Raw genomic sequence first — 24,476 nt, 5'->3', positions numbered from 1 at the left:
TTTATTTAAAATCAAAGTAACCACAACCAGATAATGCATTAATAGGACAATATTGATATCCACACAAGACTGCGCTCTACTGACACTAATATTACTTTGCATTCTAATGAAATTATCTATTGCTTTTCACATTTCATTTTAGTTATGAAATAAGATAATGTATTAAACTACCTAACTTCTGGATAGCATTTGATCATCACGCTGGAAAGGTCACGCGTCACGTCATCTATCTAAGTTATTTGTCTGTGTACTCCGGTTCAAAAAGGTAGGGAAGGGTGAAAAATTCCATCTCATTTTCTCCTCCAACTTAAAAATCATCCGACATCTTTGTTTTAATTTATTATTATTATTATTTTAATTTTTTCCGTGACCTTTCCAACGTGATGACGTAATACGTCATGACGTAAAGTTGCTACAGTGTCACTTACGCAGCGAGGCTTGTGCTGCTACCAAAATACAAGTGAATATTAAATAAAAGAATTCAAACATTCATTTTTTTTTCTTTTTTTCTTTTTTTGAACATTTCTATGCATCGAATAAAATAAGTTACATGAGTGCGGCTAAAAGGGATTTCTTACGCATTACACAGGTCAACATTTGCCTGTAAAACTAGCTAAAGTTTCAGGACTACATTATCAATTTCATCCTGATGTTCAGCCATTACAAACAAAGCAAAGAAAGTAAATGTTTCTGAAAATGACTCTCCGTTCACAGTATCTGCTAACCTTCAAAGATTATTAGACTCTGTTGTATCCCTTCTTGACGCAGAGAAAGTTGAGTCTCTGCTCACAGTCTGCGGGTTTCCAAACCTTGTTCTTTACATTATAAACTCCACAGCGCTGATCCATGGCAGGACACTGGAGCTCTCCATCCGCAGATCAGACCTTATAGCCCAGATATTCTCCATTTACCCAGATCCAGTTACCAACGATAAAGCGCAGACCAATCCACACGTCAGCTGTTTCGGCTGCTGTGCTGTTTATCTGCGCTTCTTCCATAATGTCTTCTGAGTCTAGTATGGCCAGGCTGATGTGGTTTTGTCTGCAGTATTCCAGAGCCTCTTCCCATGTGCTTTCCTGCTGCACCAGGATCAGCTCAAAGACCTTCATACAGTAAAATCTTAGATTCCCAGAGCAGCCGATGTCATGCAATTTATATGTGAGTTTTTTAATAGCGCCACATTTTTCATAATCATGATTTGGTTCTCCATCGTCCCAGAGCGTAATCGTCGCCTGCCCGCCTTCGGACCATATCCACTTGTCATTGTCTTCACCGTCTCTCTCAAGTCCAATCCAAAAAAAATTCTCTTTAATTAGAGGATTGATAGAGAGCTTCTGTAAATCTTTACTTCTGACAGTGGACAAGTCATCGTAGAGCGCTCTGCAATGCTTCTGTGCGTCTTTCCAGGACTTTTTCTCATTCACAAAAGAGTGATATCTGTAGACGCTGAGATTCAGCTCAAAGAGACTCAGAAAGAGCAGCACGGTTACTGAAGCCTTCATGTCTCTACAGGTGATCTCCCAGTGAAGCATTTGGACTCCTAATAAATGTGGGATTCCACTTTTATGTCATGATGCTGCTGACACGCCACACCTTTCACAAATTTCTGCCATGAACAGACCAATAAAAACCAGGTCAGCTCTGACATCACAGTGACCTTCACTGCTTTAGGCCCTTTAGGCATTACACTAACAAATTTCTTTACTCAAAACGTGAACAACAGGCAAATCAGGTGACTCAAAGAAAGGAAATATCGATAAATGAACCCCCGGTTTCACAAATTTTTTTTAATTCTAGTCTCAGACTAAAATGTATGTTTGAGCTGTTTTAACTGAAAACAACTTGGACTGGCATATCTTAAAATATGTCACTGCCATTGTTTTTTCTCAAGATGCACAGTAATATTTTTTAATGTCTTTTAATTCTTTAATGTCCTAGTCCTTGCTTAACCATGCAGTCTGTAAAACCAGGCCTAAGGTGAAGGATTGCAGGTATTTGGAAATCTGAGCAATTCTTGCCGCTCGCCATTCTCAAGTAAAGCATTTAGACGTCGACTAGTGCTCTTTAATTTGTTAATGACATTAATTAGGGGGTGTTTACAAGGCGGAGATCTGAAACCATTCAGCTGCACACAATTTCAAGAGCATTTGCAATTTAGATTTCACATCTGGAAGAGAGGCGTAGACACGTTCTTTTTTGTGGATTCGTTCATTTCTTCCCAGACAGCAACAAAGTGTCGGCCCAGATCCGGCCCACATCTGGCACTCGTGGATTCCGTGTGTTGCTGTCCGGGTCTGACTCACTCGTACGCTACGGATGGGGAAATGAAGCCTCATGAATCACTGAGGCTTTCCCCAGACTGTTCCGGGAAAAGATTCAAAGCTTCGAGAGTGTCGAGATGGAAAATAAAGCAGCAAGAAGCCTGTGTTAGAAACTCTGGCAGATGAAGCAACCACAACACACTCCATAGTTTCAATGTAATGTGTACAAATAAAAGCCTTACATGTTTGTGTTTGATTTGTTCATTAAATAAATAAATTGTCTCTCCTCACCCATCAACCAATCTGAGCCAACACTGACTCGTTAAATAAGATCTGGGGTTCGAGCCTTCTGACACCCAAACCGAAATGCGCACGTGATTGGACAGAAAGTGAGGCTTCATTTGTCGTCGATCACGTGACTCTAGTAAATCAATACACACCCCGATACGGGGCTTCACTAGAAATTGTGTTGCATGTGCGATCGCACATCGAAGCTTCAGTGTCATACGTAACATCACTATCGTAAGCACATTTGAGAAGTACATTAAATTCAGTAATTTAATGAGTACATTAAGAAACTTTTTTTCTTTTTTTTTCTTTAAGACAGCTGTAAATGTAGGAGCTAGAGTTGGGGTACTCGAACTCGGACTCTAGTCCAATTTTGAATGAACTCGGACTTGTCACACACTCGGATGAATTTGTACACGGACTTGACACGGACTCTGACATTTTAGACTCGGACTTGGACTCGGACTCGATTGTTAAGGACTTGGACTCGACTCGGACTCGACAAAGGTCGACTCGGACCCAACACTAGAAGGAACAGACTTGTGCTGGAAAACAATGGCATAAATTGAAGAAGATCATTAATAGGTTTGTAATTTGCAACCCATTTTACTGAGAGTTCCAAAAGTCATTCCCATTTTCAATAAAACCTCATATTCTCAAAAATTCAGTTGTTGACCATAGTAACAGTCATTTTATTTGTATGTAATTTGTAGTAAAAACTGCAGTGATATTCAGGCACCAGTAGATGGCAGCAAACGTAAACAAAGAGACAAACCAAATGGTAAACCACTCATTCTATTTAGAAATGCTGGCAGATTAAACATTGAATCACAGACTTCCAAATCTTATATCCAGATATAACTGGTATATTATCTAACATACTTGTATGCTATTTAACATATTGTAATGACCTGGCAGTCAGCGCTAGCAGCTGGGTGCATTATGGGTAATTGTTTGTTGGGAGTTGATTTATGCTTTATTAAAGCAAGATGGTTGGGTTTTTTGTGTTAGTAAAGTTATGTGTTTATGTTCAAGTTAGTTCAGGTAATCTTGGTTCATTTACTGCTTTGTTATGTAAAAATGTGGTTCTCACCATCATGGAAAGAGATGTGGAAGATGGGGTTTTGCCTGTGCAGTTCTTATTCTGTGTTATGAATTAAAAAAAGGCGTAAAAAAGGAGTAAAAAAGTAAAAAAAAAAAGGATGCTGAGCGGGCTGAGGAGGTGCTACAGGCTGGGCTGGCAGCAGGTCAATCACCACTCCAGCGTCATCTGACGAGAGCCGCCGAACGGGAGGTGGACGGGGTCCGATCTGAGGAGGAGGTCAGCCGGGTTCAACCAGCAGCGACCCCCGATGAGGTCGAGGCTAGACCGCTGCGGAGAACTGGGGCATCTCGCCAGGGACTGCCCTGACCCGAGCCGCCGGCCCTGGGCAACGTCACCCCCGGGAAACGACCTCGGAGTGAGTCGGTGAGGGGACCCTCAGCCCGTTCTTCAACACCCCTCCACAATGACTGCCCTACTGTGGGGCGCTGCGGGTTTGCCAGAGGACTGTATCTGGACTGTGTTGTTGATGGGCAGCCCTGCAGCGCCCTGGTGGATACGGGGTCCACCATTTGCTTGCTACGAAAAGGACTGTTGTCAGGAACAGCCGGTCCTCTTCCGGTGGACCCCCTCCAATACTGAACTGCTCACTGTCACGGGTGAGAGGACAGTAATGCCTGGAAAGAAGCTGTTGTCTGTGGTGGTGGGGAGGAGCCAGACGAGCCACGAGTTCTGGCTCGCTCGCTGCATTGTGGGCTTAGACTTGTTGGCCCACTGGGCAGCATGTGTCGATGTGAAGGGGGCTGCCCTATGCCTAGGTAACAAGACCGTGCCGCTCCGATTGGGCCGGAGCCATCATGGAGAAGCACCGGCCCCCAACCGCCACCAGAGAGCTGCAAAGACTCAGGGTGAGCCCCGGGGGAGTATTGCAGCTCAGACCAGTGCATCTCAGTCACTACAACCGCATGCTCCATCCGCTCCCAAGTCACTCGAAACTGTTGCTGCTGTTGAGGAGTTGGGGCGGCGAAGCAGTGAGCATCTGAGCGCGCCACAGCAGGAGTGGTTACAACGCCTATTGGGAGACTTTGTGGACATTTTTGCAGCCCGAGAGGAGGACTGTACCAGAACAGGTCTGGTGCAGCATCACATTGACACTGATCCGAGGCCCCCATTCGCTTGCGCCCCCATAGACTGCCTCTCGCCAAGCGCCAGGCTGCTGAAGAAATGATCAGAGAAATGACAGCTAACGGCATTATTGAGCCCTCAGACAGTCCCTGGGCCGCAGGGGGTATTGGCAAGTGGAGCTGGCGACAAAGGCCCGGCCCAAAACTGCATTTACCATAGGGCAAGGACTGTGGCAGTTTAAAGTGATGCCCTTTGGACTATGTAATGCCCCAGCCACCTTTGAGAGGCTGAAGGAGCGGATCCTTAAAGACATTCCCCGCACCCGCTGTGTGGTTTACTTGGACAATTTGTTAGTCCATGCCAGACACTTTGACCAGGCTGTTCACAACTTACGGGAGGTCCTAACAGCCATCCGTAGCACAGGGTTGCGGTTGAACCCGGCCAAGTGCAACATGCTCACCCGCCAGACGCTGTTCCTGGGGCATGTGTTCAGTGAGAGCGGGATGGCTACTGACCCAACAAAGGTGGCTGCGGTGAGGAACTGGCCCCCACCAACCAACATCACTGAGCTGAGGAGCTTCCTGGGTCTGGCCTCGTATTACAGGAGGTTCGATACGATCGGTCATTTTCTAAAACAAAAACAAAAATGTATATACTTTTTAACCAAAATTGTTCGTCTTGTGCTGGTCTGCGACGTGCCACGCATAGGGTCATCACGTCGGAAAGGTCACGGAAAAAAAGAAGACAATAATAATAATAAATTAAAACAAAGATGTTGGACGATGTTGGAAGGGAAAATGAGATGGAATTTTTCACCCTTCCCTACCTTTTTGAACCGGAGTACAGAGACAAATAACTTAGAAAGATGACGTGACGCGTGACCTTTCCAACGTGATGACACTATGCGTGGCGCGTCGCAGACCAGCACAAGACGAACAATTGTGGTTAAAAAGTATATACTTTTTTCTTTTTTTTTTTAATGACCGATCGTTTCGCCAGATAAGACCCTATTCCTCAGCTGGGATCGTGGAGAGCCCTTTGAAGCACTTCAGAGCCCTTTGAAACGGCATTGATTTGAACTTCAACATTCTGGTTGCCATTGAAGTCCGTTGTGTAGAGAAAAATCCTGAAATGTTTTCCTCAAAAAACTTAATTTCTTTTCCACTGAAGAAAGAAAGACATGGACATCTTGGATGGCATTGGGGTGAGTAAATTATCAGGAAATTTTCATTTTGAGGTGAACTAATCCTTTAATACATTATTTTAGTACATAAAGATAAACGAAATGAAAATGCTTAACTTGCTGATATAAAATAAGTTAGTTTTTTTATTGTTTTATTTCATGTAACAAAGTTTTCAGGTTTTATTTAACTAGTAACCCTGGTATTACTTCACTTCATCACCGGCTGTTTTGAATGCACAGTGAACAGGGACATCTCAGCTGGAAAGGGAAATCAAGAGACTGTAGAAACAGATTGAATTACAAAACAAACACAGATTTGCCTGAGAGTTACGAGAGATGAGGGACTTTACTAATCTGAAAAACAAAACACTTTTTGCAAGATTCGGCTTAAACTGGTCTCAAACTAAAATGCATGTTTGAGTTGTCTGAACTGAAAGGAATCTCCTGCTCTTCCACCAAGTTCATCGTTAACTTCAGGCACTGCCGCCTCAACTCTGGTTCTGTTCACGAGCTGGGGTGGGACTTACAGTTTTATTGGGTCCATCTGATGTTTGTCACTGACTGAATAATTAATAAATACTTTAGATCAGACTAAACCATTTATAGGGAGGTAAGAGAAGTAGATATTTGGAAAAAATATTTAACCAAATTGCATGTTTTTGTGGTTTTCATTTGAATTCGCAGGCATACAACTAATATAAATATTAGAATTATTCATACAACAGGGGCCTATATAGTATAACTGCTGGATTTTGTGGGAACCCCTGGGCACCTTTCACCCCACTAGCGACGGCCCTGGGTTCAGGAGGGAAACAGTAACCGCGTTTCCACTGTCGGGCCAGGGCCGGGCCAGGGTTTAAACGGGCCGTGCCGGGCTGATAGCCTCGGGCTAATAGCACCAGGCCAGCGTTTCCACTGTCGGGCCAGAAGCTCCACAGCGCTTCACTAAAACACGCCCGTAACACGCCTCTCTGGAACTCTGGAGTGACTGTCAGTGATTGACGTCTGTTATAGCATGAAACGCGCTGATGACGCGTGACGTCTGTGCGAGCAGGTGCGCGGAGGTATGGAAATATGTTGACAGGCAGGTAGGATATCGTTTCATTGATGCAATGATTGGACGAACATTTGATGGTCCTACGCCTTCCACAAATATATATATAAATTAGAGGTGGGCATAGATTAATTTTTTTTATCTAGATTAATCTAGATTAATTTTGAAATTAATCTAGATTAATCTAGATTAAAATGGCTCATTTGAATTCTGCCGAAGGCATTCAGACTATGTGTGCTACCCAAATAATGACTATAAAAGTAAGTCTTTGAGAACGGGTTTCTCAAGCCAGGTGGCGCATTAGACCAGGGGCTCATCTCCTGTTTCCAAAATGCATCACAAACTGCTTGAGAAAGCTGTTCTACTCATAGACTGTAAAAGGTTACTGTTACCGTCCGTAGGCAACATTAGGTAGGCCTATGTTATTATCAACTACTATAGGCTATCAATTAGGGATGGGCGATATGGCCTAAAATCTATATTGTGATATACATTGCAGCCTCTTGTGATAACGATATACAGTATATTATAATAAAACCATTTCAGAACAGATTACACAGACCCATGCTAAACTGCTAAATGTTATTTTTTTTAAAGGGTGTATGTAGTTTTGAGAACATATATTGTGCAAAACTGTAAGTATACAACATCATTTTGCAGATAAATAAAATTTAAGTACACTAGCTGCAGAGACTTAAGCAGGTCTAATGTTTATTATGGCTTGGAGCTTATGAAACCCCAAATTTAAAATTAGAATATTGTCTAACTGATGTCTTTTCAGTTAAAAAGAAACACAACAATGATTCTTAAAATCGAGATTATGTGCTACACCACTAAGATATATTGGAATGGGAATAATACGCGCGCGCTGGTATTCAGTGATATCATGTTTCGTTTTGAATTTGAGGTGGTCGAACGGATTAGTCAGCCCGGTATCACCCCAAAACGTCATATACTGACGCGTCTTGACCATGCGTCAACATACGACGAAAAGGGTACCCCTTTAACGTCAATATGAGACGCAGACAGAAGCGCACCAGCAGCGCCTCCTAGCGGTACCATAACGCATACCTAAACCTACCCATAACCCGAATCGTCACACATGGACGTTAGGGGGTACCCTTTTCGTGGTATGTTGACGCATGGTCAAGACGCGTCAGTATATGACGTTTTGGGGTGAGACTGTGTTAGATTAGTCGTGTGTTAACTTACCGAACTGTTACCCCACACACTCTGTATTGCTGCTGCTCGTCTGACGGCTTAAACCCGAACCAAGTCCAAATAATGGATGTTGCACCGATCTTTTTCACCAGCTTTCACGTTCAGCCGTGTTTACTTAAGATGACGACGAATATGCGTTGCAGCCGGGTTTACCTCGCGGCCGCGGGTAGATTGCGTCATCATAGCTTGTGTAGTATAGAGCCATCTCCCAACCCAACTTGGAGAATAGATTAACGGCGATATTTTTTTTATCGCGCGATAAGAGTCTCGCGTTAACGCAGCACGTTAACGCCGATAACGGCCCACCACTAATATAAATACATTTAGATCGCTTAACTTAGTGATTGCTATCGGGAGGTGATCCACATTTATCCAGACTTTCAACCAGCATAACAAAAAATGTTTCTGGAACAAATCACCTACCCTGCCTTTAAGCTTAAGATGAATTTGACGTTGACTTGTTTAGAGTATCCTTTCTTGACGCAGAGAAAGTTGAGTCTCTGATGTTCATTCCAAAGAGACCCTTTGTAACGGTTGCCTTCATTTTATTATGAATCATTTAATGATTCTAATATGTTTTTTTTGTTGAGCAGTTATGCTGAAAAAACAAAACAAAAAACTGAAGTTGTGGATGGCTTCAGCTCCACTCCTCTCAGAAGGAACGGACCAATCACTGCGCGAGGCTCCTGAACCATTACCTAAACTAATCGTTTAATCTTCTGCTAGGCAAATCTGATGAAACGAAGAGAACACAGCATTCCTTCAAACAAATTGTAATTTCATTTCATTCATTGGAAAAATACACAGTATGAACAGAAGAGTTCAGAAGTTTGGGATTGGTTAGAAAATGTTTTTGAAAGTAGTGTCTTATGCTCAACTAGGCTGCATTTATTTGATTAAAATGCAGTGAAACAGCAAAATATTATCATTTAAAAAATAAACAACCATTTCCTATTTTAAAACGCAATCTATTCCTGTGCTCAAAGCTGAATTTTCAGCATCATTACTCCAGTCTTCAGTGTCACATGATCCTTCAGAAATCATTCAGATATGCTGATTTGATGATTAAGAAACATTTCTTATCAGTGTTAAAAACAGGTGCTGCTTAATTTATTTCCGTGGTAAATGTTTTTCAGAATTATTTGATGAATAGAAAAGTTCAAAAGAACAGCATTTATTTGAAATAGAAATCTTGTGTGATATTCTAAATGTCTTTACTCTAATAATGAGTCAATACATCATAAATTCTTCTTCCAAAACGTGTTTTTGTCTCACCCTGATTCACTTTGAAGCCCAATTTAGTCTGTTTAGGGTATTTGAAATGGTGGCTACATGGGCAGTTCTTGGCTAGCCTAAGCTACAGTGTGGACCAGGCTACAATATAGACCATCGGGCATCAGATATTGTATTCAGTATCAGAGTGGCTGATGGGAAACAGAAAGCTGTCGGGTTAAAGGAAGCAAGAGGTTAAAATCAGTTTGATCTGGATTTCAACTTCTTAGTGAAAGGAAATTTATGCGAAAAGAGTGAGCTTCATTTAAACAGAAAAAGATACTTGGCATGGCACAGATACCTTTATTTGACATAACTGGTCACAAAAAAAATAGTCAATACATTTTACATGCAAAGCATGAAAGTGGAAATTACCAAAAGTTGAAAATGATGCTTTCTGAGCCCATTTTTATGTGCACTGTCACTTTTTTTTAAAAGAACACTTTTAAGTAGGTATTCCTACTTTCAGTCTATTAAACATGTCAGTTTTCTCTCTGGTTGGGAACAGATGGAGATTATGGGGAGTTTGTGAATTGTTCAAACATTAGCACTGTTATGTAGATGCTCCTCCACACAAGCAAGTAAACAGTATCTAGCCGTTGGTGTGCCATCGCTTTCACAGGATCACCAGCCATACGCCCTGGTCCACACACCCTTCTTCCTGAACTCCTCCGTGGATCTCAGAGACATTAATGCCGCTAAGAAAAACAAGAGATACAAATCAGTCAAATGAGAGAATGTATATAAACTCTATATAACAATCCTTTGCTTCTTGTGATCATGCAATTAAAACGGATTAAAGAATAATTATTGATTTTGTTTAAAACAAAGCTTCTCACCTCTGGCTGTGAGTACGGCAGTCTCGGAGAAACTCGGCTTAGGGGCTTCAGTGATACTGAACAGCCAGTCGATGAACTGATGGCATACAGAAAGAAAGAGTAGAGTCAGTCTTTTTTTTTTTTCATTTAGCAAAGCAGCACTAAATTGATCAAAAGTGATCAAGTAAGTAAAGACTAAGTAAATCAAGTGTAAGTAAAGACTTTCAAATGCTATTTCAAATAAATGCTGTTCGTTTGAACTTTCTATTCATCAGAGAATCCTGAAAAATTGTATCACGGTTTTTCGACAAAAATATTAACTGTTTTAAACTGATAATAATAAAAAATGTTTCTTGAGCAGCAAATCAGCATATTTAAATGATTTCTGAAGGATCATGTGACACTGAAGACTGGAGTAATGATGCTGAAAATTCAGCTTTGATCACAGGAATAAATTACATTTAATAGAAAACAGTTATTTTAATCTTTTTTCTAAATATTACTTTTTACTGTATTTTTGATCAAATAAATGCAATGCCGAATAGTAGAGAAACAGGAAAATATTAGCTTTATTTTTAATTGTAATTACTACTGATATTGCTAATATATAAGGTTGAGGACTAAGTATTACAATGGTGTGTAACTCATTTGTGCAATGGACATGAATGACATCTTAAACTGTGCAAAGCAACCCATAACATTAACCAGAACTCCACATATTTAAATAGTAAAAGGAGAGGTAAAACATGCCATGCCTTTTGTGACTGGGCCTTCCACGGCTCTTTGGCGAGCAGCTGCTTGATGCTGTGTGGGACTCCAGAGAGGCATGAGGAGACCGACAGCTCAGTGGTGGCAGGGTTGACGTACAGGCCATGAGTGAGTTCTGTTGACTGAGAGCACTGACGCCAGGGAAACCACTGGGCCCTGATGCCAATGAGAAGCGGGGAGCAATGGTCCGCCCAGGACGCCACCGCAGCAGAAAACACACCGAGGAGGAAGTCTGTGCCCTGCAAAGACATTATGTTTAGAGTCACCATGAAATCAGTAAAATATTTCTGTATTATAAACGATTTATCTGAGCATATCATTATTTTTTCAATCTTTAATCAAAAAATCTTCTCCTCTCTCTTGCATCAACATCTCATCTCTGATGATGTGTTTACTGGCACGAGGGCGGGGCAACCTGTCACTCACATGAAATCGACCAATAGCAAAGCACAACCATCCAAACAATTCCCGACAGACAAAATAACTTTTTTTTTCTTGTTTGAGAAACCAGCGCATAGAAAAAAAAAGACTCGTTTCATGCCGATTTAAAGGCAAAATATGTACGATTTTTGGATTAAAATATCCAAAATCCACTAGAACAGTGTTATATATTTTGTTGCCTTGTGTGCTTACATCATGCCAAATGTTTCCGTTGTCATGTGACGTGACGTCAAATCTGCGTTACCCTTCAGTTTTACTTCCGTAGAAACCATGAAAACACCAAAGACGCTTTAATATATTATGTGTTTTATTAGACAGGTGAGCAACTGTTTGGATTCCTTTATCGACAGAAAATGAATAATTGTTATAAAGCTCAACATGGTTAGTCTTATTGTTTGAATCTCTTGTTTTCTAGATTTACGGCGAGTAACATGTTTGCACTTCAGAGACAACTCTATTCTGTCAAGTGGCTGACATAGCATAATCAGAAAGAGCTTTATTTGTAGTACCCGTAATATAGCATTTTGTCTGCCGTAAACTATATTGTAAAATGAATTGCATTCCATTTGGCAACACTAGTCATTCAGCTTTTATTAATATGATATTCTAATATCGATCTAGCTTACCGCAGTGTGCAACAAGTGTCTCATAGCGAACGCACAGAGTAACTTTCAACACACTCAAATGTATTTTTGGTATGATTGTTTTGACCAAGTAAACCAGCGTTGCGTTACCGCATGATTTTAATCTGTCAGTGAACAGGTAGTTTCTTGTTTCCTGCAGCGGGTAACGCGTTTTATAGAGGAAATAACTGTTTATATCATTAGGCCCACAGCAAGGCAACTAAAAACACTTTCCAGATGGCAGTGACTGCTCTTCTGAGAGGCAAATCCACATGCGACTGTAAAGCAACAGTGGCCAATAAATTGAAGCGAAAAGATTTTGCAGTGCAGTCATATCGCGCATACCTCTACAACGTTGACACATTTAACAGAGGGAGATCCGTATGCAACGTTTCTGATGTGGCCCATTAATTCCAGTAGCCACTCCATTCGTTTCGAGACCCCTGAAAACAAACAAACATTTTACTTTCTGAAACAAAATAATGATTCAAGTTCATCAAAGTGTGGCTATTAGAAATGGAAGGTTTGGGGTCTTACTGATCTCAGACTTTTGAACGGTAGTGTACCTTTTTACTTATGCACTTTTTCTACTATTATATATATCAGTATCATTAGCCTACCGGTATTGGGACTAGAGGCGAACCGTGATTGGTGGAGGCCCTGCAGAAGAAGCCAGCTTATTTGTTTTTTATTCCCCACCCGGAGGATGGTACTGATGACATCATTGAGCCCGAGGAGAGGGACTCTGCCTTTAGAGGTCAGGTAGGATAGGATGAAAGCTGTTTTTTCGACATTAACCTGTAGAGGGAGCACAAAACCAGTGTGAGGATTTAATGTCTCTAGCCAGCGCCAGTGTACCTTTGAGCAAGCCAATTTAACTTGTAAATTGCATCTGGGATGGTTTGTTACATGACATGATAAATGACTCAATTTGACGTTAACAGAACTGTTACATCCACTGCATGATGCATAACCTGGGGACACAACTTTAAGTCTTTAAAACAAAATATTATGTTCACTAAAACCCAATAAATATATATATAGACAATAAATAATGATAATTATAATAGATCATTTTGATCATTAATTGATTGATCAAATAAACAGCAATATTTATTGTTTATTAAAATGTATGTAATCAAACGTTTTTATTTATTTCCAAATAAAGGCATCTTCATGAAGAATGAAGGCATACAATAAAATAAAAATAAAAGGCATTAAAATGAAACTGGATTTTGACACTTGCTATGACATATCTTCTGAAAGAGTGTGAAGAAGAAGCAGAAACAACTTGGCTGGCAACTTAAAAAAGGGAAAGTTAAACACAATTATTTTAAAAATAAGGTGAAAACTGAGGGCTGACCTATTCAACAGGAGCAAATACCATCGATTAACATCTCATAGCTCAAAGTAGGTCTACTTTTAAAAGTTTATAAGTTATGAGAAAATGAGTTTTTACTTCCAGACTGTTGCACTCTATAATTGCTGCTGACATTAGTTGTACACAGTTAAAGTCACTATTTACATGTTCATGAAAAACCAAAGGCACACACTTTATGAAATGACTCTTATAATGACCCTCATGATGTGGTGTGACCAAGAAAAAGCATTTAATTTGGTTATTCAGTCTTCTCTTCATTCTTAACCATTTGATGCCATTTTATACTTGGGCTTGCACAGTGAAGAAATGTGTCCATTACCCTGAGGCAAGATATTGTGACCATAAACAGAATCAAAAGAATCAGATTTATAAAGTTATAAATCACAAACATTACAGTTCTATTTTACCTCGGTGACTTTGATGATGCGGTCTACTTCAGTGTCGCTCAGTTCAGACAGACAGGAACACATCTCTTCATAGAGGTCCACCTCACCAGCCTACAGACCAACACAAAACCCCAAATATCACTGTACAGCAGCAGGACTGGCTAAGTGTTCAGTGCTTAATCAACATGTTTGACTATAACCAGGGTTTGAAATAAACGTTTTGACTTATCGGCCAATTTGGCTACAAAATTTTTAAGCTATCAGCCATTCAGAACTTCTACTAGCCAAAAAATAAAATAAAAATAAAACATGAACCAGATTAACTACAGTACAGGCCAAAAGTTTGGACACATTACTATTTTTTATGTTTTTGAAAGAAGTTTCTTCTGCTCATCAAGCCTGCATTTATTTGATCAAAAATACAGAAAAAAAAAGTAATATTGTGATATATTATTACAATTTAAAATAATTGGTTTTCAATTTATTATACTTTAAATTATCATTTATTTCTGTGATGCAAAGCTGAATTTTCAGGATCATTACTCCAGTCTATCACATGATCCTTTAGAAATCATTCTAATATTCTGATTTATTATGAGTGTTGGAAACAGTTCTGCTGCCTAATATATTTGATGAATAAAAGGTTAAAAATAACTGCATTTATTCAAAATACAAAAATATTATCTTTATCACTTTTTATCAATTTAACACATCCTTGCTGAATAAAAGTATTGATTTATAAAAAATAAAATAAAAACCTGACCCCAAATTATTGACCAGAAGTGTATATTGTTGTTACAAAAGATTTCTATTTTTAAAACATTTTCTTTTTTTCTTCATCAAAGTATCCTAAAAAAGTATCACAGGTTATGAAAAAATATTAAGCAGCAGAACTGTTTCCAACTTTGATAATGAATCATCATATTAGAATGATTTCTAAAGGATCATGTGATAGACTGGAGTAATGATCCTGAAAATTCAGCTTTGCATCACAGGAATAAATTATAATTTAAAGTATAATAAATTGAAAACCAATTATTTTAAATTGTAATAATATATCACAATATTACATTTTTTTTCTCTATTTTTGATCAAATAAATGCAGGCTTGATGAGCAGAAGAAACTTCTTTCAAAAACATTAAAAATAGTAATGTGTCCAAACTTTTGGCCTGTACTGTATGTCACAGCATACATATATGAAATTACTGTATGAAATCCAAATGTTATAATATATATATATATATATATATATATTTCTTATTCAAACAAAATCCTGTCATCCAGCCATCTCCCTTCCTCTTTCATCCTCATCTCTTTTACCAAAAATGTGTTTTAGGTGGACAGATCAACACAAATAACAATGTCTTTTCTGTTAACTAAATGCTTTTTAATCTTCGCCATTGCTTCAATGCAAATGAACAAGCGCGCCGTTATTTGTTGTGTAGTGACGTGTGTGTTCAAGTAAGATGATGTTCATGATGACTCACGAGTTGAGTATTTGCGCTAAATTTGCGCAGATTTGGCTTACACAAATTTCCCCAGCAAAGTGAGTAAAGATAATAACAAGTAACACCAAACTGGCTAGTGATTTGACAGCGTTACCCGCCACAGTTAATTTTCACCCGGATTTGGCGTGTTGGCGGGTGTTCATTTCAAACCCTGACTATAACACATCTTCCATTAAGGTTGTGACACACCAAGCCAACGTAAAAGAACTAGAATTGACGAAAGCTGACAAGGTTGTTGCGTCATGTCGGCCGCGTCTCGGCCAAAAAGATGCCCTTGAACACACTCCTAAGACTGCAGGCGACTGCTAACTAGCTTGTGTGTTCTGCGCCTGCGTGTAAGGAAATAACTGTCTATATCAGCAGGTATCAACAGTCTGTAAGGGTCCGACTAGTGCCGACGGTGTGGAACACAATGCAAAACCTGCGCTTGGTGTGTCACGGCCTTTAGGTAACAGCCAGAACATACCGGTATATTATCAGATAAGAGGTTATAGATCTTTTCAGTGGCAGAGCACAGCGCGGTCCAGCAGTTTTGGGGCGGGTTGGGGACCGCCATGGCTTTGGACAGGCCGCGCAGGATGGACCGGCACAGGGGCAAGCGCTGAGCACGTGTGTCGGGCTCAAACTGCTGCACTGCCAGACTGTCCACATACACCTGCAGTTTGTCTTCAGCCACGTGCTTCATCCAGGAGCTCAGGCACTCGTACAGATGAGCCCTGGTGCGGAGCTGTGGAGGGTCCAGGGGATAGACAAGAGACATTTTCAAGCCGGAAAACCATGATGAACTACTTACAGAAAATTAGATACTAATCACTACTTCACTTTTCAGCATCCTTACAAGATACATTCCACATAACAGCTTATGAATATTACAAAAGGAAAAAATGATGGAATTAAAGGGGCTATAAGTAAGAATTCACTTAAAAAAACAAGACTTTCTGTGTTGTCTGTGAAAGCCTGTAGACTTGATTTTCCCAGCAAAAACTATAGCCCTTCACATAAAAATCCAAAGGATGCGTTTCCCAAGAGCCTCTCTTCTGTTTAATGACACAATGCTTATACAATGTTCATGATAATGCAGAAAGAGCTATTCTGCACTGAAACTTCAATAAATGTGTCATGCAAAGAAAATATATTAATTCAAACTATAGTGTCACATATTTAGATCTATATAGTCTCAAATTTCCATTATAATCAAACTATCATAACACTTTTACCTCATCTGTTGACATGATGCTATACATCCACATCGCTATGATCAGATGATGATTCTTAATTCTAACAAGGGTTTTCTTAATTCTACATATAGCCCCCAGGAACTAAATGTATACATTTTCTAAATAAAATAAGAGCAGTAATATGCACATGTAAAACTCGCCGTCATGTAGGACTGCTCGTTTATGGCAAAAACCATTAATTTATTTATTACCATTACTCTCATTAGAAACAATGCATTTAACAACCTTATTTTTTCAGTATTTATTTATTATATTTGAACTGAGTTCCTAGAACTTGCAGATTATTATGTTTTTTTATTTATTTTAATGAATGAATGAATGTATATATATATATATATATATATATATATATATATATATATATATATATATATATATATATATATATATATGAAGAGTTCAGATGCAAAAGCCTCTAAATGCCATTTGAAATTTTCTTATAGAATGATCATTTTTATCAAGCTCGTATATTTAAATTCAATAATTTCACTTAAATGGCAATGAAGATTACCTATTAATTAGCATTTAAGTGAAATTACTGAACTTAAATATACAAGCTTGATAAAAATGATCATTCTATAAGAAAATTTCAAATGGCATTTAGAGGGTTTTGCATCTGAACTCTTCATATATATACATACATATATACATACATATATACATACATACATACATACACAATATATTACATATTATAAAAATTCCTTCAATATCATACATTTCCACTAACTTTTTGAAGAACATATTAGCAGGGCTTGCACATCTAAACCTAGCCATTTATGGTATAAAAAACCCCCACCATAATAATCTGCACTGAGAAACCTCAAACATCTATTACACACAGAAAGAAACAAACACTCACACTGAGGCTGTGAACCAGGGGAGGCACAAGCCAGATGCCGAGGAAGAGTGAGGCACTCTGGGAGGACTGGGCCTGACTGGCAGCCAACTCTAAACACTGATGCTGCACCTCCTCACCTACACACAGGTGAACACTTCAAAATCATTTCTCACCAGGCATTTCCTACAAAACACTAATTCAAGATGATGACGAAGAGGAAGCTGACCGAAGCCGAGTCTCATCAGCGGAGAGAGGATGGCACTCCAGTTGACTGGAGGATACTGGAAGCTTCCACCAACCGAGCCTAAAGCTGCCAGAACCGTCTTCACCAGGTGTGGAGCGGTGAACTCAGGCCCTGGACAAAGTCACAGCATTAGTATTTAACAGAGAGCTTTTTTAATTAGACAGCATTAGACAGAGTGTTACCTTTCCTTCCTGCTTCAGCGATGAAGTCTACACTCGCTCGGATGACACTTTTCTCTGGGAGATAACCAAAGTCCTGAGGAACTGTTAAAGAGACGTGGAGAAGTACGTTTTATTGCTCTTCTTCCATTTATACAGTATATATTTGTTTGGGTTTTGTTATTTTTATTATTTAGCTATTATTATTTAGTGGTAGTAGTAGACTGAAGACTGAACATTTTGAATTTTAGATGTATTTTATTATTATTATTATTATTATCAAAAATAATGCCATTGATAATTAAAACAAATTACTTTTAACATTTTATTACAAGTAGTTAATTATTATTACTACTATCAACAACAACAACAGTATTAATACACTTTTTTTTTTTTTACTCAGATGATTAAGGTTATTGTGAATAACTGTAGTCTCACCTGCGGTTCGACTGTGGCTGCTGCACATCTGGGCCAGATGCAGGTGTCCCAGCAGACATGCTCCGTTAGACTGCAGACCTATTGTCCCTGAGAAGGTGATGATCTAGTGCAGAGGAAGGCATGAGAACTTAATGTCAATCAAACTATTGCTTCACTTCCAGTATATACATTTTCATGAATGCCAAATGCATGAATTCTAACCTGTGTGAGGGCTCGGATGACCTCGTTCAGTCTGCCCTGCTGTTGCGAGGACTCCTCTGTTTCACTCTTCAACTGATGGAGATAAAAACACACTTTCTGAAGGTCAAAGACTTCAAGGGCACAGTATAAGCCAACGTCAAACTCAAACTAACCAGTTGCAACAAATAAAACAAAACAGTTAAGTGAATTGAAAGTGTTTTAACAATTAAGCATTTTAACTACACAACTGTTCACAGGGTTCGTACAGATACTGTAAAATAAAATTCCAGGACTTTCAAAGCACTACTTTTTTGGTTTTCAAGGACTACAATCAGAGATCTCACTTGTCAAACAACATCTCTATTATCTTTCAAATTCTAAAAAAGCTAGTTTCCTTATTCAAACTGATTTTGAATTTATGATATTAATATACCTGAAGAATGAAAGCTGTATCATATACTTGGATATTTATGAGAAATATCACGCTCATAGCCATGCGAAATGGCTCTATATCAGACCGGCTTCAGCGTTAATTTTGCTTGAAAATATTATTTTATCGATAAAATTAAACACTAATTTCACATATATAAATTGTCTTTAAATTATTTAAGCACTTTTCAAGTACCTTTTCATGAAAATTACTGTTTTCAAGGGTTTTCCAGGACTTCAATAAAAAAAAATCAAGTACTTCAAGCACTGTGAGCAACTTGTACGAACCCTGTGTTCAAAAGTTTGGGGTCAGTAAGATTTGTTTAAGCACCAATGCACAAAATCAGCATCTTTTTTTAAGCACCATATCAGCATATTAGACTGATTTCTAGAGTGGCCTCATGTTGCCCACTGCTGTTACTGCCGTATTATTTCCCCAGCAGTAGTTAACTTTCTGAGGTCGATCCGCTTACATGAACGTGCAAAAAGTTACTAAACAGAGTCGAAAAAAAGCAATCGGTTAGTTAAAATATCTTGTTAGCTAGTACCACTGGTGGGGGTGGGGTGGGGGCTACATTCAAGATTTGATTCGAGAAGGAATCAACTGATGTGGGAGTTTGAATGCGCTGAAAGTGTTTGTTCAGTGACTTTAAGTCACGCAAAGACACATTAACACAAATCTTTTCATCTGTGGTGCGGCAGAGTAATCCGAGACATTCACAAGGCTCAGATTCACACTGAGAGAAAAAAAATCCTTGCAGACCGCTGTCAAGTCCCACCGTTTCTATAGCGACACTTCCTGGCTACCTTCCAAGTATGGTGGCATTTGCATTTAAAAAGGCGAGACAGCATTTGCTCTCTCTCTCTCTCTCTCTATGTGTGTGTGTGTGTGTGTGTAAGTGTCTGGTAAGTGGGTGGGCACGGAGGAGTGTAATTTGCCACACACAGACCAGCCTGGCACAGGTGTGGGTGAAAAAGGGCAGAGCCCATACGAGACTGGCATTTAACTAGCACCTCAACATATGATAATGGACTCGGTGTAGAATAATGTATGAGGAAAAAGAACATTCTAGCTGTAAGTAAAATAACACTGCATAGTCTTCACTGTTTAAATTAAAGTCCCCCTGTAGTCAATAATTTTATCCCTGTTTATGTTTGATCACCAAAATTACATATTTAAAAGTGTTTTTCCCTGTGAAAATAATTTCTTCATGCCTTAATGTTTGAATGTAACTACACCCTTGGGTGGATGTGGGCTTCTGGGCAGGACTGGCCCACCGTCCTCCTCCCGGGGATGTGCACAGATAGCCATATTAATCATAAAACCGTATTACTTGATTATCATTGTCATTGTTTGAAGGATTGGGAGGAGAGGAGAGTGGGGTGACGAGAGAAAGGGTAAAAGATTTTAAATGACTGAATACCTTAAAAAACTCAAAGGATATATATTTTCAAAATATATGGTCTTTCTTTTCTTTTCTTTCTTTACCTTTTTTTCTTTTCTTTTTTCTCCTCGTCTATTCATATATTGTTGTTTATCTGTGTCTTGTTTTAGTTTTTTGTTTGTTTTTTTGGTCGATATGTGTATTTTGTAAAATTTCTGTATGTATTTCTGCAATAAAAATACAAATAATTTAAAAATAATTTTAAAAAGCTTTTCTTTGAGAAAAGAGCAAAGAACGGCACTTAAGTCATTTAAAAAAAAGGAAGATGTGTTCAGAGTTTTGCCAACTGGATACGGCAAAAGTTTAATATACCAACTAGCCTTCTTCGTTGCTCTGATTGGTTGTAGCGCTATCCTATTGTGTGCAGAGGGATTTTGAGAGACAACCATTTATCCCGCCCCTCGGATTGAGCCGTGCCAATGGTGAGTTGCCAGACCTAACATCTTGATGTAGGTCTGGCTTGCCAGGCTATCATTTAGTATATGCGGATCAATGAATATGTGAATTAGCCCAGCCTCCACTCACTCAATCCAGCTCTGAATACCTGATCCACTCACTCTACTTTACTGTAGTAAACACTACACAATGGCAAGTGGAAATACTAGTTTAATTCCAGCCAAATATGTTTTTGAACCAGAAACTGATTCAGAAGAAGTGGAAGAGTGAATTATACAGTCTCGTCTACAAGTCGATGTATTAGAACGGTAATGCGTTTTATGTATCGCTCTCTAAAATGTCGGACACATAACTGTAAGGGGTGTTAAAGGTGTTTGGCCAATCACAATGCACTGGGGCAGCTGGCCAATCAGAGCACTCTGGGATTTCCGGAAAGAGGGACTTTGTAGAAATGTAGAGTGTTTCAGACAGACTGAGAATAGAGGTACTGCAATAATGTACAGTATGTGAAAAATAATGTGTTTTTGAAGCATGTCAACCTATTCTATTATACCCAATAAACAAAATAAAGAACTTTTAAAACAGCATCATATGACCCCTTAACTTACCTGAATGAGAGCCGTCTCAGACCCCACTAATGCGATCAGTCCATTGAGAGCGGACAGCCTCTGCATTGTGGGACAACCCTAGAGAATAAAAAAAAAAAGAAAGAAAATGACAGTTTAGTTTCTCTCTCATGAAAGCTGAGATCTAGTGTTGATGCCAGAACTTCCTAGACCAAAACGAAGATCTCAGGCAGATAAAGACTCAACCTTATATTCTGGACTTGTGCCTTAGATCAGATCCTGATTTATAGTTAATTTACTACGGCACAACAACACACTGTTTCTCACGGGTCAGGGAGACAAACTACATTTGTTTCTACACTGAATTTCTTAGTTGACCGTTTCTTTCCACTGACTTTTTTCCCCCCAGAAGCAGCTTTGAAATGGATAATAAAGTGGTTGCACCACATAAAATTATGACCAGCAAGCCTTCATACATGCATAATGGAAAAATTTGCATAACATATGGAAATAACACATTTTGAGCCCAATATGATTCTCTGAACAATAATACATCACCTCTGCCAGCAGTATCTTGGTCCAGGCGGCCAGCAGACGGAGCTGGATGTCCATAGCTTTACCATGACCAAAACAAGACAGGCCAAACACTGTCAGTCCCAACGCCAAAGCAAAGCCTGGTGTCTTAAAAAAAAAAAAAAAACGGAATAAATGCCTTAAAGTGTGACTCAAATATTTGGCTTTTAATGAATGAATGAATGAATGAATGAATGATTCTTCTAATCTAGTGCCTTAGAAACAGACAATTTCCGTTCTCACCTGTTGGCTTTCCTCCGTCAGGGAGCGAAGTGTGTTCATGCTTTCCTCAGCTTTACTGGCCTCAATAATGCCTGAGCTAAATGCTGAAACTCCAACACACGCCACAGAATAGGCCAAAACCTGAAAACGACAGAACAGATGAAAGACACAGGAAAACAGTGTTTTTAAAACAGTTTTTTATTTGATTAAAGGAAAAATGCTGTCATCGCCAACAATGTATAGTCATTTGTTCAAGCTTATGCAAGAACTGTCAAACTTTTTCACGGTTCACTGATGTTGGTTAAAATGTCTTTTTTAGTAAGCGTTTGATTTATAGATTTTTTTATTTATTTTTATTTTATATTATTTTAATTGAAATAATTATTAGCATTTCATCAACAGTTGGCTCATGAACCCCAGGTGTTCGCGAACCTGAAAGCTTAACATGGTTTTACCTCCTGCAACATGCGGCTCATGCTGCTGCTGTCCTGCAGCGTCTGCACGAGTCTGTCCAGCGTCAGAGACACGTGCGCACGGTCCCGCTCGGACTGACTGCTGCTACTGAGAGAACTCAGGACCAAACCAACACCTAACACACAACCAGCACTGAGAAAGAGAAAGAGCAAACAAAGGTTTAAGAGTGTACAGGGAGGATAAAGAGTATACAACTCATAATAATAATAATAACAACAATAATAAAAAAATTATATATATTAATTATAAAATTATAATTAAATTAAATGTAAAATTAAAATTAAGAAAGCTTTTGCAACATAATAAATGTCTATACTGTCACCTTTGACCAATTCAATGCATCCTTGCAGAATAAAAGGATTAATTTAATATTATTATTAATAAATTATTGATAATAATAATAAATGTTTCGTGAGCATCAAATCGTCATATTAGAATGATTTCTGAAGGATCATGTGACACTGAAGACAGGAGTAATGATGCTGGAAATTCAGCTTTGCCAACACAGAAATAAATTGCATTTTAAAATATATTCAAATAGAAAACAGTTATTTTAAATTGTAAAACTATTTCACAATATTACAGTTTTTTGCTGTATTGTGGATCAAATAAATGAAGCCTTGGTGAGCAGAAGAGACTTCTTTTAAAACATAAAAAAATCTTACCATTCTAACTTTGGCCACCACTGTATTTAAATATATATATACATATATAAATATATATAAAAAATAAATAAAATTTGTTAACACTAAAAACATATTAGACTAACTTGTACTCCAGGTTGGAATTGAAGCAACAAACTTCCAGTCGTTCCAGATGTTTCTTCAGCAGCTCTGCCACTGACTGCCCAGATATATCACTGCAATAAACAAAGAAAACAAGTAAACACGCTAGTAAGCATTCATTAAACATGATACAGCTATTAAATTAAAATTTCATTTATAACTTGGAGTGTCTGGTGAAAAGCTCAAGTTCTGTTTTTTGGACGTTACATTTCTCTGTAATGGTATGACCTCACACACACCTGACTCTCTCATCATTCAGCCATGCTAGAAACATGCCCAGAGCCAGGCCGCTGTGAAACTGAACTGCCTGAGATTCGTCTGCGGTGGGCGAGTCCGGCAGTCCCGTCGCTAGAGTGTCCAGTATAGTGGGAACGCTCTCTTTGCGTGAGGTCACCAACACCGGCACCAAACAAGCAAGACCCAGAGCAGCACAAGAGCGCGCGATCACACTCGCTGTGTTCTCACCGGAGTATGAGCGCTAAAAAGTGTGTGAGACAAAAAAATAATGGCACATTTTTGCTATAATGTACAATTACACAATTACAACAAGGTTTCATTTGTTAAGTAAGGCACAATGTACATTCAGCCGGTTGTTATCGTTGTTATTGTATATGAGGACCTGCTTCATGTCGAGGTCCTGATAACCCTGTCAGGGTTTATTCTGCGATAACAACCGGCTGGAAGTACATTATCCCGGCTTATTACACGGCTACTTGCCACATAAGTAAATAATTAGACATGAAATATTGATCCGAGTTTAAATATTTGATTAGCTCTTTAAACGCAAAGCTTCCGCAGAGAAAGCAGTTGCTAGCAAGCGGCAAGTTCAAACTATAAGGACGTTTAAGAGATACGGAACAGTCATACCACTTATTACACAGCATTTTGCCACATAAATAATTATGGGGATATTGATTTGAGATTAAACTGTTTTTAAATCTTGTCTGTTTGTTATCTTATAATCCAACAGTGCACAAAACAATAGTCGCAAAATGGCAGCAGCTGCGTTTGTATGAAACGAGAGAGTCCGTTTCATACAACGTATGACATAGGCCTAATTAAATAACAGCACACAAAATATTGATTTGACTGAGTTTTAATATTTTGGGAATATA

At 38.9% G+C, this 24,476-nt stretch overlaps 2 protein-coding genes across 2 annotated transcripts in view; both read right to left on the bottom strand.

Moving 5' to 3' along the window:
* Positions 1-240: 240 nt before the first annotated feature.
* Positions 241-2,285, bottom strand: LOC309493038 (putative C-type lectin domain family 20 member A). The gene is given in 2 exon segments (XM_082162095.1): positions 241-878; positions 882-2,285. Coding segments are annotated over 2 exon segments (792 nt in total). The 5' UTR covers positions 1,533-2,285; the 3' UTR covers positions 241-737.
* Positions 2,286-9,729: 7,444 nt separating this feature from the next.
* focad (focadhesin) overlaps positions 9,730-24,476 on the bottom strand; it is a 66,150-nt gene continuing 51,403 nt past the window's right edge. The window contains exons 27-44 of the mRNA XM_082155534.1: positions 23,601-23,839; positions 23,346-23,435; positions 22,558-22,708; positions 22,124-22,243; positions 21,866-21,988; positions 21,350-21,427; positions 18,493-18,564; positions 18,292-18,394; positions 17,878-17,958; positions 17,678-17,806; positions 17,473-17,588; positions 15,839-16,099; positions 13,885-13,974; positions 12,717-12,894; positions 12,442-12,539; positions 11,020-11,271; positions 10,286-10,361; positions 9,730-10,144 (exon numbers count right to left, since the gene is read on the bottom strand). Coding sequence (XP_082011660.1) covers positions 10,071-10,144; positions 10,286-10,361; positions 11,020-11,271; positions 12,442-12,539; positions 12,717-12,894; positions 13,885-13,974; positions 15,839-16,099; positions 17,473-17,588; positions 17,678-17,806; positions 17,878-17,958; positions 18,292-18,394; positions 18,493-18,564; positions 21,350-21,427; positions 21,866-21,988; positions 22,124-22,243; positions 22,558-22,708; positions 23,346-23,435; positions 23,601-23,839 — 2,331 coding nt within the window. The 3' untranslated portion in view covers positions 9,730-10,070. The remainder of the gene's footprint in view (positions 10,145-10,285; positions 10,362-11,019; positions 11,272-12,441; positions 12,540-12,716; positions 12,895-13,884; positions 13,975-15,838; positions 16,100-17,472; positions 17,589-17,677; positions 17,807-17,877; positions 17,959-18,291; positions 18,395-18,492; positions 18,565-21,349; positions 21,428-21,865; positions 21,989-22,123; positions 22,244-22,557; positions 22,709-23,345; positions 23,436-23,600; positions 23,840-24,476) is intronic.

This window comes from Leuciscus leuciscus (assembly GCF_965113295.1).
Source record: "Leuciscus leuciscus genome assembly, chromosome: 2".
Lineage (NCBI taxonomy): Eukaryota > Metazoa > Chordata > Actinopteri > Cypriniformes > Leuciscidae > Leuciscus > Leuciscus leuciscus.
This window is presented reverse-complemented; position numbering and strand designations above follow the sequence as displayed.